General features: G+C 41.9%; 1 protein-coding gene across 1 annotated transcript in view; it reads left to right on the top strand.

The window, feature by feature from the left end:
* otol1b (otolin 1b) overlaps positions 1–16,683 on the top strand; it is a 39,278-nt gene that overhangs the window by 13,538 nt on the left and 9,057 nt on the right. Inside the window, exons 2-5 of the mRNA XM_061878098.1 lie at positions 10,409–10,578; positions 13,186–13,357; positions 13,750–14,129; positions 14,207–14,296. Coding sequence (XP_061734082.1) covers positions 10,452–10,578; positions 13,186–13,357; positions 13,750–14,129; positions 14,207–14,296 — 769 coding nt within the window. The 5' untranslated portion in view covers positions 10,409–10,451. The remainder of the gene's footprint in view (positions 1–10,408; positions 10,579–13,185; positions 13,358–13,749; positions 14,130–14,206; positions 14,297–16,683) is intronic.

The following is a 16,683-nucleotide window of genomic DNA, read 5'->3' as shown; positions in this document are numbered from 1 at the left end:
GAAGCTTCTAGAAGGTCAAGACTGTTGACTCGCCAGTCGTCATCTTGACAAATGTACATTGTACATAAAGAAAACAATCAATAGTTGTATTTTGTCCTCAGTATGTCATGGGATTAAATTAGGCTGACCTTATTCTGAAATCCCAAAAAGGCGGGTTTAATCCTAGATGAGAATGACTACCATGTCTCAACAAATAAAGACATTTAATTACCTTGTACACATTTTAAAAGCAAGTAATCCCCTTCCTGACCAAGCCAACACTGCTAACAAAATGGGGACCAAATCCTGGTCCCAATAACATTGCATCTAATAGAGAATATGTCTCATTTGCGGGGACAACTATCTAAATGAGGGTGCTCCCACAAAGGAGGGATTTTTCTAATTGTGTCGCTTTTAAAGGTGCTCCCCCCTCTGGCCAACATATGAAATAACAAGTGTCTGTAACAAATTTCAAGTGCTCCTCCCTCTGGTAAACATATGACATAACAAGTGTGTGTAACAAATTTCAAGAGCTCCTCCCTCTGGTCAACATATGAAATAACAAGTGTGTGTAAGAAATTTGTAGTGCTCCTCCCTCTGGTCAACATATGAAATAACAATTGCGAGTAAAAATTTGATGTGCTCCCACTTTGGTCAACATATGAAATAACAATTGCGTGTAAAAATTTGAATTGCTCCCCCTGTGGCCAACATATGTAATAAGTGTGTGTAAAAATTTGAAGTGCTCCCCCTGTTGTCAACTTAATGAATAACGAGTGCGTGTAAAAATTTGAGCTGCGGCTGAAGCAAGTTCGTTTTTTGGAATTTTTGCGTAAGGCCCCTCCCCCCTTACGACATTTTCGCGAAATATGGTTTTCCAAAAATACGCATTTTGTGCCATTTTCGGGTTTTGTCGGCACTTCTGAAGAGGTTTGGAGACATTTCCCACAACTATATCACCAGTATTGTGCGGCTGAAGCAAGTTCGTTTTTGGAATTTTTGCGTAAGGCCCCCCCCTTACGACATTTTCGTGAAATAAAGTTTTCCAAAAATATGCATTTTCTGACATTTGCAGGTTTTGTCGGCACTCCTGATGAGGTTTTGAGACATTTCCTACAATTATATCACCAGTACCGTGCTGCTGAAGAAAGTTTGTTTTTGGGATTTTTTGCGTAAGGCCCCCCCTTACGACATTTTCGTGAAATAAAGTTTTGCAAAAATATGCATTTTCTGCCATTTTTGGGTTTTGTCGGCACTCCTGAAGAGGTTTTGAGACATTTCCTACAACTATATCACCAATATTGTGCGGCTGAAGCAAGTTTTTTTTTGTTTGTTTTTTTTTTGCGTAAGGCCCCCCTCCTTACGACATTTTCGTGAAATAAAGTTTTGCAAAAATATGCATCTTCTGACATTTTCAGGTTTTGTCGGCACTTCTGAAGAGGTTTTGAGACATTTCCTACAACTATAGCACTAGTATTGTGCTGCTGAAGCAAATCCGTTTTTTGGATTTTTCGCGACATTTTCGCGAAAAAAAGTTTTCCGAAAATAGGCATTTTCTGCCGTTTTCAGGTTTTGTTGGCACTTCTCAAAGAGGTTTTGAGAAATTTCCTGCAAGTATAGCACCAGTATTGTGCTGCTTAAGAAAGTTCGTTTTTTAGAATTTTTGCGTAAGGCCGCCCCCTAATGACATTTTCATTAAATAAAGTTTTCCAAAAATATGCATTTTCTGCCATTTTCGGGTTTTGTCGGCATTCCTGAAGAGGTTATGAGACATTTCCTACAACTATAGCACCATTATTGTGCTGCTGAAGCAAGTTTGTTTTTGGGATTTTTTGCGTAAGGCCGCCCCCTTACGACATTTTCGCGAAAAAAAGTTTTCCAAAAATATGCGTTTTCTGCCATTTTCAGGCTTTGTCGGCACTCCTGATGAGGTTTTGAGACATTTCCTACAATTATATCACCAGTACCGTGCTGCTGAAGAAAGTTTGTTTTGGGGATTTTTTGCGTAAGGCCCCACCTTACGACATTTTCGTGAAATAAAGTTTTGCAAAAATATGCATTTTCTGCCATTTTCGGGTTTTGTCGGCACTCCTGAAGAGGTTTTGAGACATTTCCTACAACTATATCACCAATATTGTGCGGCTGAAGCAAGTTTTTTTTTTTTTTTTTTTTTTTGCGTAATAAAGTTTTGCAAAAATATGCATTTTCTGACATTTTCATGTTTTGTCGGCACTTCTGAAGAGGTTTTGAGACATTTCCTACAACTATAGCACTAGTATTGTGCTGCTGAAGCAAATCCGTTTTTTGTATTTTTTGCGACATTTTCGCGAAAAAAAGTTTTCCGAAAATAGGTATTTTCTGCCGTTTTCAGGTTTTGTCGGCACTCCTGATGAGGTTTTTGAGACATTTCCTACAACTATATCACCAGTATTGTGCTGCTGAAGCAAGTTGGTTTTTTGGAATTTTTGCGTAAGGCCCCCCCTTATGACATTTTCGTGAAATAAAGTTTTGCAAAAATATGCATTTTCTGCAATTTTCAGGCTTTGTCGGCACTCCTGATGAGGTTTTTGAGACATTTCCTACAACTATATCACCAGTATTGTGCTGCTGAAGCAAGTTGGTTTTTGGGATTTTTTGCGTAAGGCCACCCACTTACGACATTTTCGTGAAATAGTTTTCCCGAAATATGCATTTTCTGCCATTTTCGGGTTTTGTCGGCACTCCTGAAGAGGTTTTGAGACATTTCCTACAACTATAGCACTAGTATTGTGCTGCTGAAGCAAATCCGTTTTTTGGATTTGTTGCGACATTTTCGCGAAAAAAAGTTTTCCAAAAATATACATTTTCTGCCATTTTCAGGTTTTGTCGGCACTTCTCAAAGAGGTTTTGAGACATTTCCTACAAATATAGCACCAGTATTGTGCTGCTTAAGAAAGTTCGTTTTTTAGAATTTTTGGGTAAGGCCCCCCCTAATGACATTTTCATTAAATAAAGTTTTCCAAAAATATGCATTTTCTGCCATTTTCGGGTTTTGTCGGCATTCCTGAAGAGGTTATGAGACATTTCCTACAACTATAGCACCATTATTGTGCTGCTGAAGCAAGTTTGTTTTTGGGATTTTTTGCGTAAGGCCCCCCCTTTATGACATTTTCGTGAAATAAAGTTTTGCAAGAATATGCATTTTCTGCAATTTTCAGGCTTTTTCGGCACTCCTGATGAGGTTTTTGAGACATTTCCTACAACTATATCACCAGTATTGTGCTGCTGAAGCAAGTTGGTTTTTGGGATTTTTTGCGTAAGGCCCCCCACTTACGACATTTTCGTGAAATAGTTTTCCCAAAATATTTTCTGCCATTTTCGGGTTTTGTCGGCACTCCTGAAGAGGTTTTGAGACATTTCCTACAACTGTAGCACTAGTATTGTGCTGCTGAAGCAAATCCGTTTTTTGGATTTTTTGCGACATTTTCGCGAAAAAAAGTTTTCCAAAAATATGCGTTTTCTGCCATTTTCAGGCTTTGTCGGCACTCCTGATGAGGTTTTGAGACATTTCCTACAATTATATCACCAGTACCGTGCTGCTGAAGAAAGTTTGTTTTGGGGATTTTTTGCGTAAGGCCCCACCTTACGACATTTTCGTGAAATAAAGTTTTGCAAAAATATGCATTTTCTGCCATTTTCGGGTTTTATCGGCACTCCTGAAGAGGTTTTGAGACATTTCCTACAACTATATCACCAATATTGTGCGGCTGAAGCAAGTTTTTTTTTTTTTTTTTTTTTTGCGTAAGGCCCCCCTCCTTACGACATTTTCGTGAAATAAAGTTTTGCAAAAATATGCATTTTCTGACATTTTAAGGTTTTGTCGGCACTTCTGAAGAGGTTTTGAGACATTTCCTACAACTATAGCACTAGTATTGTGCTGCTGAAGCAAATCCGTTTTTTGTATTTTTTGCGACATTTTCGCGAAAAAAAGTTTTCCGAAAATAGGTATTTTCTGCCGTTTTCAGGTTTTGTCGGCACTCCTGATGAGGTTTTTGAGACATTTCCTACAACTATATCACCAGTATTGTGCTGCTGAAGCAAGTTGGTTTTTTGGAATTTTTGCGTAAGGCCCCCCCTTATGACATTTTCGTGAAATAAAGTTTTGCAAAAATATGCATTTTCTGCAATTTTCAGGCTTTGTCGGCACTCCTGATGAGGTTTTTGAGACATTTCCTACAACTATATCACCAGTATTGTGCTGCTGAAGCAAGTTGGTTTTTGGGATTTTTTGCGTAAGGCCACCCACTTACGACATTTTCGTGAAATAGTTTTCCCGAAATATGCATTTTCTGCCATTTTCGGGTTTTGTCGGCACTCCTGAAGAGGTTTTGAGACATTTCCTACAACTATAGCACTAGTATTGTGCTGCTGAAGCAAATCCGTTTTTTGGATTTGTTGCGACATTTTCGCGAAAAAAAGTTGTCCAAAAATATACATTTTCTGCCATTTTCAGGTTTTGTCGGCACTTCTCAAAGAGGTTTTGAGACATTTCCTACAAATATAGCACCAGTATTGTGCTGCTTAAGAAAGTTCGTTTTTTAGAATTTTTGGGTAAGGCCCCCCCTAATGACATTTTCATTAAATAAAGTTTTCCAAAAATATGCATTTTCTGCCATTTTCGGGTTTTGTCGGCATTCCTGAAGAGGTTATGAGACATTTCCTACAACTATAGCACCATTATTGTGCTGCTGAAGCAAGTTTGTTTTTGGGATTTTTTGCGTAAGGCCCCCCCTTTATGACATTTTCGTGAAATAAAGTTTTGCAAGAATATGCATTTTCTGCAATTTTCAGGCTTTTTCGGCACTCCTGATGAGGTTTTTGAGACATTTCCTACAACTATATCACCAGTATTGTGCTGCTGAAGCAAGTTGGTTTTTGGGATTTTTTGCGTAAGGCCCCCCACTTACGACATTTTCGTGAAATAGTTTTCCCAAAATATTTTCTGCCATTTTCGGGTTTTGTCGGCACTCCTGAAGAGGTTTTGAGACATTTCCTACAACTGTAGCACTAGTATTGTGCTGCTGAAGCAAATCCGTTTTTTGGATTTTTTGCGACATTTTCGCGAAAAAAAGTTTTCCAAAAATATGCGTTTTCTGCCATTTTCAGGCTTTGTCGGCACTCCTGATGAGGTTTTGAGACATTTCCTACAATTATATCACCAGTACCGTGCTGCTGAAGAAAGTTTGTTTTGGGGATTTTTTGCGTAAGGCCCCACCTTACGACATTTTCGTGAAATAAAGTTTTGCAAAAATATGCATTTTCTGCCATTTTCGGGTTTTATCGGCACTCCTGAAGAGGTTTTGAGACATTTCCTACAACTATATCACCAATATTGTGCGGCTGAAGCAAGTTTTTTTTTTTTTTTTTTTTTTGCGTAAGGCCCCCCTCCTTACGACATTTTCGTGAAATAAAGTTTTGCAAAAATATGCATTTTCTGACATTTTAAGGTTTTGTCGGCACTTCTGAAGAGGTTTTGAGACATTTCCTACAACTATAGCACTAGTATTGTGCTGCTGAAGCAAATCCGTTTTTTGTATTTTTTGCGACATTTTCGCGAAAAAAAGTTTTCCGAAAATAGGTATTTTCTGCCGTTTTCAGGTTTTGTCGGCACTCCTGATGAGGTTTTTGAGACATTTCCTACAACTATATCACCAGTATTGTGCTGCTGAAGCAAGTTGGTTTTTTGGAATTTTTGCGTAAGGCCCCCCCTTATGACATTTTCGTGAAATAAAGTTTTGCAAAAATATGCATTTTCTGCAATTTTCAGGCTTTGTCGGCACTCCTGATGAGGTTTTTGAGACATTTCCTACAACTATATCACCAGTATTGTGCTGCTGAAGCAAGTTGGTTTTTGGGATTTTTTGCGTAAGGCCACCCACTTACGACATTTTCGTGAAATAGTTTTCCCGAAATATGCATTTTCTGCCATTTTCGGGTTTTGTCGGCACTCCTGAAGAGGTTTTGAGACATTTCCTACAACTATAGCACTAGTATTGTGCTGCTGAAGCAAATCCGTTTTTTGGATTTGTTGCGACATTTTCGCGAAAAAAAGTTTTCCAAAAATATACATTTTCTGCCATTTTCAGGTTTTGTCGGCACTTCTCAAAGAGGTTTTGAGACATTTCCTACAAATATAGCACCAGTATTGTGCTGCTTAAGAAAGTTCGTTTTTTAGAATTTTTGGGTAAGGCCCCCCCTAATGACATTTTCATTAAATAAAGTTTTCCAAAAATATGCATTTTCTGCCATTTTCGGGTTTTGTCGGCATTCCTGAAGAGGTTATGAGACATTTCCTACAACTATAGCACCATCATTGTGCTGCTGAAGCAAGTTTGTTTTTGGGATTTTTTGCGTAAGGCCCCCCCTTTATGACATTTTCGTGAAATAAAGTTTTGCAAAAATATGCATTTTCTGCAATTTTCAGGCTTTTTCGGCACTCCTGATGAGGTTTTTGAGACATTTCCTACAACTATATCACCAGTATTGTGCTGCTGAAGCAAGTTGGTTTTTGGGATTTTTTGCGTAAGGCCCCCCACTTACGACATTTTCGTGAAATAGTTTTCCCAAAATATTTTCTGCCATTTTCGGGTTTTGTCGGCACTCCTGAAGAGGTTTTGAGACATTTCCTACAACTGTAGCACTAGTATTGTGCTGCTGAAGCAAATCCGTTTTTTGGATTTTTTGCGACATTTTCGCGAAAAAAAGTTTTCCGAAAATATACATTTTCTGCCATTTTCAGGTTTTGTCGGAACTTCTCAAAGAGGTTTTGAGACATTTCCTACAAATATAGCACCAGTATTGTGCTGCTGAAGAAAGTTAGTTTTTTGGAATTTTTGCGTAAGGCCGCCCCCTTACGACATTTTCGCGAAAAAAAGTTTTCCAAAAATATGCGTTTTCTGCCATTTTCAGGCTTTGTCGGCACTCCTGATGAGGTTTTGAGACATTTCCTACAATTATATCACCAGTACCGTGCTGCTGAAGAACGTTTGTTTTGGGGATTTTTTGCGAAAGGCCTCACCTTACGACATTTTCGTGAAATAAAGTTTTGCAAAAATATGCATTTTCTGCCATTTTCGGGTTTTGTCGGCATTCCTGAAGAGGTTTTGAGACATTTCCTACAACTATAGCACTAGTATTGTGCTGCTGAAGCAAATCCGTTTTTTGGATTTTTTGCGACATTTTCGCGAAAAAAAGTTGTCCGAAAATAGGCATTTTCTGCCGTTTTCAGGTTTTGTCGGCACTTCTCAAAGAGGTTTTGAGAAATTTCCTGCAAGTATAGCACCAGTATTGTGCTGCTTAAGAAAGTTAGTTTTTTGGAATTTTTGCGTAAGGCCCCCCCTTATGACATTTTCGTGAAATAAAGTTTTGCAAAAATATGCATTTTCTGCAATTTTCAGCCTTTGTCGGCACTCCTGATGAGGTTTTTGAGACATTTCCTACAACTATATCACCAGTATTGTGCTGCTGATGCAAGTTGGTTTTTGGGATTTTTTGCGTAAGGCCACCCACTTACGACATTTTCGTGAAATAGTTTTCCCGAAATATGCATTTTCTGCCATTTTCGGGTTTTATCGGCACTCCTGAAGAGGTTTTGAGACATTTCCTACAACTATAGCACTAGTATTGTGCTGCTGAAGCAAATCCGTTTTTTGGATTTGTTGCGACATTTTCGCGAAAAAAAGTTTTCCGAAAATATACATTTTCTGCCATTTTCAGGTTTTGTCGGCACTTCTCAAAGAGGTTTTGAGACATTTCCTACAAATATAGCACCAGTATTGTGCTGCTGAAGCAAGTTCGTTTTTGGGAATTATTGCATAAGGCCCCACCCCCTTACGACATTTTAGCGAAATAGAGTTTTCCAAAAATATTCATTTTCTGCCCTTTTCGGGTTTTGCCGGCACTTCTGAAGAGGTTTTGAGAAATTTCCCACAACTTTAGCAACAGTATTGAACGGCTGAAGCAAGTTCGTTTTTCGAAATTTTTGCGTAAGGCCCCCCCTTACGACATTTTCGCGAAAAAAAGTTTTCCAAAAATATGCATTTTCTGCCATTTTCGGGTTTTGTCGGCACTCCTGAAGAGGTTTTGAGACATTTACTACAACTATATCAATAGTATTGTGCGGCTGAAGCAAGTTCGTTTTTTGGATTTTTTGCGTAAGGCCGCCCCCCTTACGACATTTTCATTAAATAAATTTTTTCCAAAAATATTTATTTTCTGCCATTTTCGGGTTTTGTCGGCATTCCTGAAGAGGTTTTGAGACATTTCCTACAACTTTATCACCGGTATTTTGCGGCTGAATCAAGTTTGTTTTTTGGAATTTTTGCGTAAGGCCCCCCCCCCTTACGACATTTTCGCTAAATAAAGTTTTCCAAAAATATGCATTTTCTGCCATTTTCGGGTTTTGTCGGCACTCCTGAAGAGGTTTTGAGACATTTCCTACAACTATATCACCAGTATTGTGCTGCTGAAGAAAGTTTGTTCTTTGGAATTTTTGCGTAAGGCCCCCCCTTAGGACATTTTCACGAAATAAAATTTTCCAAAAATATGCATTTTCTGCCCATTTTCGTTTTTGTCGGCACTCCTGAAGAGGTTTTGAGACATTTCCTACAACTATAGCACCAGTATTGTGCGGCTGAAGCAAGTTCGTTTTTGGAATTTTTGCGTAAGGCCCCCCCCCTTACGACATTTTCGCTAAATAAAGTTTTCCAAAAATATGCATTTTCTGCCATTTTCAGGCTTAGTCGGCACTCCTGATGAGGTTTTGAGACATTTCCTACACCAGTATTGTGCTGCTGAAGCAAGTTCGTTTATTGGAATTTTTGCGTAAGCCCCCCCCTTACGACATTTTTGTGAAATAAAGTTTAACAAAAATATGCATTTTCTGCCATTTTCAGGTTTTGTCGGCACTCCTCATGAGATTTTGCTGGTCAACATATGAAATAACAAGTGCGTGTAAAAAATTTGAAGTGCTCCCCCTCTGGTCAACATATGAAATAACAAGTGTGTAAGAAATTGAAATGCACTCCCTTTGGCCAAAATTAATTGTACAATTTTTTTTGTAAATGTATACGGAGACATACTGTAATAATCTGAAGTAAATAATGAAGATTAAAAAACAATTACCAACAAAAAATAAAAATTACTAAAAGCAGTCTTTTTACTCACAATGTGTCAACTTTTTTCTTATAAATTAGGAACAATTTCTCACATTCTTTCTGCGTCTGTAATATTGCAATGTTTTCTCGTAAAATTCTTACTTTTTTATATAAAAAAATATCTTTTAATGCACAAATGGTGACATTTTTCATATAGATTATATTTTTTTTATCACAACATCGCCAATGTTTTTGTTGTTCTCGTAAAACTGACGTTTTTTTGAGTAAAATTATGACATTTGTCATAATTTTGCCAGGTAAAATCCCGATTATTATTATAATGTTGCCAACATTTTTAAGTTTTCTTGTAAAATTGTGACTTTTGTCAAGTAAAATTATCCATCCATCCATCCATTTTCTACCGCTTATTCCCTTTTGGGGTCGCTGGTGCCTATCTCAGCTACAATCGGGCGGAAGGCGGTGTACACCCTGGACAAGTCGCCACCTCATCGCAGCAGTAAAATTACAACCAGTTTAATAAAATTGCCAAAATTGTCAGCTTTTGTTGTACAATTATGACTTTTATTAAATAAAATTCCAACTTTTATAGTAATATTGCATAAATGTTCAGTTTTTTCTGTAAAATTATGACATACTTTGAGTAAAAGTATGGCTTTTATCATAGCACTTGCAAAATTCAATGTTTTTCTTGTGAAATTGTGACCTTTTTCTTGTGAAATTCCAACTAATTTTTAACCACAAGCTTTATTATATTTGTATAGTATGTATATATTATTAATGTTGTAAATGCAAATGTTTATATATATGGATCATATACAAATAGAAATATGTATGGAATTTTTCGTGTGTGTGTGTGTGTGTGTGTGTGTGTGTGTGTGTGTGCGAAGTACCTGAGATGACTGTGACTTTTTCGTGTGTGTGTGTGTGTGTGTGTGTGCGTGTGTGTGTGTGTGTGTGTGTATGTGTGCGGCGTACCTGAGATGACTGTGACCAGCAAAGCGAGGCGCTGTAAGATGAACGCCATTTGTGTGTGGTCTGAATTGAACTGAAAGATCTGTTAAATTCAAGAAACCCGTTTGGCAACTGAGGACCACAATGATCAGGGTCACAAAGTTAACTTCTAGCAGGGTTACCAATACACCCAAATCGGTAAAAAGCTTGTTAAAAATTTCAATAAATACAATCTTCCTATGTTTGCATGCTCTGTTGACACCTTATCCTTCTTCTTGTGTTTCCTACGTTTCATTTCCTTCCTTCCTTTCCTCCTGTCATAGATCTATCTGAGGATGTGGGGTCTTTGGCAACTCGAGTGTGTCCATGGCTCAGAAACCCGATGGCAATCAGCACAAGAGTTTGACCCGAAAAATACTTCCGGACAAAAAACGAATTAATCTCTATCTATGGCTGTCCATCGATTTCGATGATGACAGGGACTTAGGTCTTGGTAAATATACGTGGATAGTCTCGCCCTTGCTAAGATTACTGATATGTTGACGCTCTTTGATCCCTCAGGTCAATATCCAACGGGATGCCAAAGGGGTCCAGGTTTTTTGAGTTTGTCTTCTTATAAAGTGGTCATCTTACTTGGCTAATGGACCCATTCTGTCGAGTTACCACAGCCAATCACCTCCTTGGTCCGTTGTCCTGAAACACAACTCGGTCCTGGCTGTTAGTTCAATCCTGTGAACTATTCGTCCAACAGTGCCGTACCAACACCGTCCCCTCACAAATGCCATCTGAAGCCATTGCCCGGGGGTTGGCTTTGGGAGCCAGACGTAAAAGATTTAGGAGACTAAGAGAGGACCAAAGTGCTTGTCGACTCAACAAAGAGTAGAGCTACGGAAATAAGGTAATACCTCTCCCAGAGCCCCCGTATCGCCGTGATTGCAGCTTTTCCTGGCTCAGGTCTGCACTTGCAGAGACTCAAGTGATGAGAGCAAGCACTCCGTCGCAAGACAAGAACTGCTGGCTTTCGGCCCCGGCCTTCTGCCAGTAACGTCCCTAGCTGTACAGACAGCAGTTCTATCTGCTAACAGATTATGACTTGCACACCTGGCTCCTCAGCTTCAAATAACCAGAGAGGCAGCTGGCCAGGTGGATGGAGACAATGCAGGATTATAACTTTTAAATAGTCAACAAACGAATGCTGACGCCCAGTCCAGGTGTCCCTTTAAGGAACGTCGACAACATGAATGGCTGGAGGAAGTCGAGCTGGTGCCCCTACAGCATTGACGATGACCCAGGGTATAGCGGGAAGTTGACCCAGTCCAGCTACGGCGCAAGCAGATAGACCTTATATTGGCTGTGTTTGAGAATGGGTGTAGTCCGACCATTGACCTAGATGAGCTGCCATCTCCATTCTGGAACCCGAGATGGAAGCTCTCTACTCACAACGGGCCAGAGTGTGGTGCACGAATCTCCCCCGACACCTAAAGCTGAGTCTATTCTACGCCACTGTGGAGTCTGTCCTCCTGTATGGCTACGAAAGCTGGACCCTGACACCCACCCTGCCGAAGTCCCTAGATAGGTGCTACACCAGAATGATACGAGCTGTTCTGAAGGTGGACCAGAACATCCACATCACCAACAAGGACCTGTACGGGCAACTGCCGAGGCTCAGCAAGAAGGTAACAGCTAGGACTATGAGGCTGGCCGGCCACTGCCACAGACATCGGGGGCTCCCAATGGGTTCCAATGGGAACAAACGCACTGGAATAGATCGCGAGGACCTCCCGCGCTTACGTACGTGGACATCCTAAAGAAAGATGCGGGAGATGAAAGCTCTACGGAGCTGGCTGGGTGTATGGAGAACCGGAATGATTGAAGACTCCGACGTAATCTCGTCTGAGGACGACTGAGAGAGAGCCTTGCCATCCACGGCGAGCTCCTCCTTTGCCACTGGAAGAACCCAACAGACAATCTTTACATGCTTCACATATACTCAACAGAAGGTGGGCTGGTTAATTGCTTCAAGCAGACCCTGGCTTAATGAGACCTTCATCTGCCGCTGGTCCTATAAGCATACCAGATGGCAGTCAAAGAGACAACAAAGTGCACCCTGGCAGCCCTTATGTTTGAACGAGAACTTTGCAAGCCAGTTGATCTGGCGTTTGGGCCAGATGGCAAACCCAGTTTCGACTATTATGGCAGACGGCAAGACCGACTTTGGTAGGTGCACCTCGTAGCCCAACAAACTCTCGAAGATGTTGGCTGTCGCCAAAATAGGTCAGACAACACCCGCGGTGGAGATGAATACGGGACCCTGGCCTAAGCTGATGAGTCACTGCACAAGTTCTCCAAAAACGTTGACATTATGTGTTGTTGCTGCAGTGGAATCGCGTGGTGGTCCTCCACTGCGATGACGGCTGGCAAAATGCCAGAACGGACTTGACGGCACTGTGGGTCCCCACATTTCAATGACTTTAGAATGAGCACTGTGGTTTCTGGGGACGGGTGGTCAGTTTGGTGGGGGCTATGTAGCGAGACTGGAGGGAGGACTTAAGCATTCCACTCATTCCTAGCCACACATTAATGAGTTGTTAGCCCTTATTTGTATCAAAAGTTAATTCAAGATGATTTGTTTTACCCCACACGTCATGTCGAGCATGGTATGTGTTTTACAGACCTTTGCTTGTCAGTCCCCTGAAGATGCGTCACAAAATTCTGTAGTGATTCGAAAACACCCTCAAACTACAGTGGGTGTTTTGTAGAACACAACAACTTAGTCATTCCAACTACACAAAGTGTATTTGTGCGATATTTAGTGATATGATGTGGTGTAGTAACCGTCACTTATCATTATAGTTTTAGATGTATTTGACACTGAACACAGAACCGGGGAGCTTTAGCAATCTGGCCTCTGTCCCGGAACTTTCTTAGCTTTGCTTTGTCCCCACATTAAGAGCATCCTAGCTACTTGGAAGCTGGAAGAAAGCCATCCGTATCGTGTGACCCATCGTCCAAAAGCTTTTGCTCCTTCGCCGAGCTCACGGTCAAGTAAGCGGAGAGCTCCCGGTATCCCGTGTCACAATAGTACTCTTTCTGCACACAGCACAGTGGTTCTCCTCGCGGCCCATCCAGGCTACCCTTGTTGGATTTCAGACCTTCCCCTTGTTGTCCCTTCTTGCTTCAGCCTGGCAGAGGTATCAGATGGAGCTGGAGCAGCAGGGGGATGCCTCTAAACCACCGCCAGATAGGATAAATGACCATTTATGCACAGCTGGGTAAGTCTTCACATTTTCAGAATCTGCATACTTTATGTACAGCCTTTCACTCTTAATTGTTGTGTCGGTAAACTCATCTACTACTAAACCACTTTACAAAACTGTATCTTCAGGATCCATGGGTCAACCATCTCTAAATGTTGTACATACCTTTAGGGAACTGAACTGTCAAATTAGCGCAAGCTACGAATGCTTGGCAACCGTGAAGCAAAACCCAGAAGCAGGGCAGGACTTGGCAAAAACTTTGTACAACTTTAAGCAGATCTGAGTTATATGGATGCTAGCATGTCCTCCGAAGCCTTTTGAGCCCAAACAATAGGTGGCACCGCAAGTTATTATGTGCGGATCTTCAGCATGACGAGTTATTGTCACTCGTACTTTAAAATGCGCAGATCCCGTTCAACCATGAGGATTCTCTCTGCTCAGTGGATTCTTCTGGCTATTGTCATGGTTACACTCACCGTTGAGGCCAAAACTACAGCCAAGCCCAAGTACCAGCATACCAAGAAACCTCTGTCCCCCGGTACACCTAAGCCCAAGACCGGCTCAGACAACAACAACAACAACAACCCCGTGGAGCCTCACCCGCTACTCAGCCCGGCCAGAACCACCAACCCAAGTGGTCTTTTCCCTCAGGATGCAAGCACAGAGCCCCCTGCTGTGGGTGCTGAGAACTACACATTGGATTACAGCGAGTGCTACTTCAATTTCTGTGACTGCTGCCCACCCGAGAGAGGCCCCCGGGGGCCAAAGGGCGACAACGGCCCGCCAGGTAATGAGCAGCAAATTCTAATGACGATTCTTTTTTTGCATCCTTTTCAGTGTTTTTAACTTGACTTGTCCACCTAGGGCCACCAGGGGAAAGAGGCCTTACAGGATCAGCTGGTACACCTGGACCACCAGGTGTGTTCGGACCAAAGGGGGTCAAAGGAGACAAAGGTAGCTATCGCACTGCAAAAACTGAAATCTAAGTAAGATGAAATATCTCAAATAAGGGTGATATTTGCTTATTTTCTGTCTGGTAAGATAGTTCTTCTCACTAAGCAGATTTTATGTTAGAGTCTTTTACTTGTTTTAAGGGTTTTGCTCCTAAATGATCTCAGTAAGATACTACTGCTTGTTTCCGACATTTTATGAGCTATTTTGAGTAAAATATGCTTGAAACTATTTTTGTCCAAGTGTCCCCCAACATTTTCAAAATACCTACCCAGGTTCGAGTCCCAACCGGGTTCGAGTTTGAGTTTGAGTGCACACTCGGACCCGGGTGGGACTTTTGAACATTTCCCCGACTTTTCTCCCCACCTTCCCGTGGGACTTTGCAGGGCGCGTTTTGGACATACTGGGCATCCCGGCCGGCGGCGGAACTTGTGGGACTCGAACCTGTGTAGGTATTTTGAACATTTTTGGGACTTTTGCTGACTTTTCCAACTTTCATCCCCCCCCGCCCCATGGGACTCGGCTGGGTGTGTTATGGACATTTTGGGCATCCCGGGACTTGCGCGGCCATACATAAGATTTGATGTTAGAGTGTTTTACTTGTTTTAAGTGTTTAGGTCCTAAATGATCTCAGTAAGACACTACTGCTTGTTTCCGACATTTTATGACCTATTTTGAGTAAAATATGCTTGAAACTATTTTTGTCTAAGTGTCCAAAACACACCCAGCAATGGTGCACATAAAAGCGGGGAAAAAGGCGGCCAAAATATTCAAAAGTCCCAATTGTGTCCAAAATACCTCCCCGGGATTCCAGTCCCACGAGTCCCGCCGCCGGCCACACAAATCCCGGGATACAAAAAATGTCCAAAACGCACCCAGCAAAGTCCCACGGGAAGTAGGGGGGAAAAATGAGAAAAGTCGGCAAAAGTCCCCCAAAATTTTCAAAATACCTACCCAGGTTCGAGTCCCAACCGGGTTCGAGTTTGAGTTTGAGTGCACACTCGGACCCGGGTGGGACTTTTGAACATTTCCCCGACTTTTCTCCCCACCTTCCCGTGGGACTTTGCAGGGCGCGTTTTGGACATTCTGGGCATCCCGGCCGGCGGCGGAACTTGTGGGACTCGAACCTGTGTAGGTATTTTGAACATTTTTGGGACTTTTGCTGACTTTTCCAACTTTCATCCCCCCCCCCGCCCCATGGGACTCGGCTGGGTGTGTTATGGACATTTTGGGCATCCCGGGACTTGCGCGGCCATACATAAGATTTGATGTTAGAGTGTTTTACTTGTTTTAAGTGTTTAGGTCCTAAATGATCTCAGTAAGATACTACTGCTTGTTTCCGACATTTTATGAGCTATTTTGAGTAAAATATGCTTGAAACTATTTTTGTCCAAGTGTCCAAAACACACCCAGCAATGGTGCACAGAAAAGCGGGGAAAAAGAGGGGGAAAAGGCGGCCAAAATGTTCAAAAGTCCCAATTGTGTCCAAAATACCTCCCCAGGGTTCCAGTCCCACGAGTCCCGCCGCTGGCCACACAAATCCCGGGATACAAAAAATGTCCAAAACGCACCCAGAAAAGTCCCACGGGAAGTAGGGGGGAAAAATGAGAAAAGTCGGTAAAAGTCCCCCAAAATTTTCAAAATACCTACCCAGGTTCGAGTCCCAACCGGGTTCGAGTTTGAGTTTGAGTGCACACTCGGACCCGGGTGGGACTTTTGAACATTTCCCCGACTTTTCCCCCCACCTTCCCGTGGGACTTTGCAGGGCGCGTTTTGGACATTCCGGGCAACCCGGCCGGCGGCGGAACTTGTGGGACTCGAACCTATGTAGGTATTTTGAACATTTTTGGGACTTTTGCTGACTTTTCCAACTTCCATCCCCCCGCCCCGCCCCATGGGACTCGGCTGGGTGTGTTATGGACATTTTGGGCATCCCCGGCCATACATAAGATTTGATGTTTTACTTGTTTTAAGTGTTTAGGTCCTAAATGATCTCAGTAAGATACTACTGCTTGTTTCCGACATTTTATGACCTATTTTGAGTAAAATATGCTTGAAACTATTTTTGTCCAAGTGTCCAAAACACACCCAGCAATGGTGCACAGAAAAGAGGGGGAAAAGGCGGCCAAATGTTCAAAAGTCCCAATTGTGTCCAAAAATACCTCCCCGGGGTTCCAGTCCCACGAGTCCCGCCGCCGGCCACACAAATCCCGGGATACAAAAAATGTCCAAAACGCACCCAGCAAAGTCCCACGGGAAGTAGGGGGGAAAAATGAGAAAAGTCGGCAAACGTCCCCCAAAATTTTCAAAATACCTACCCAGGTTCGAGTCCCAACCGGGTTCGAGTTTGAGTTTGAGTGCACACTCGGACCCGGGTGGGACTTTTGAAC

The sequence above is a fragment of the Nerophis ophidion genome, linkage group LG18 (assembly GCF_033978795.1).
Source record: "Nerophis ophidion isolate RoL-2023_Sa linkage group LG18, RoL_Noph_v1.0, whole genome shotgun sequence".
NCBI classification, from domain to species: domain Eukaryota; kingdom Metazoa; phylum Chordata; class Actinopteri; order Syngnathiformes; family Syngnathidae; genus Nerophis; species Nerophis ophidion.
The sequence above is the reverse complement of the archived record's forward strand: the minus strand, read 5'-3'. Positions and strand labels throughout refer to the sequence as shown.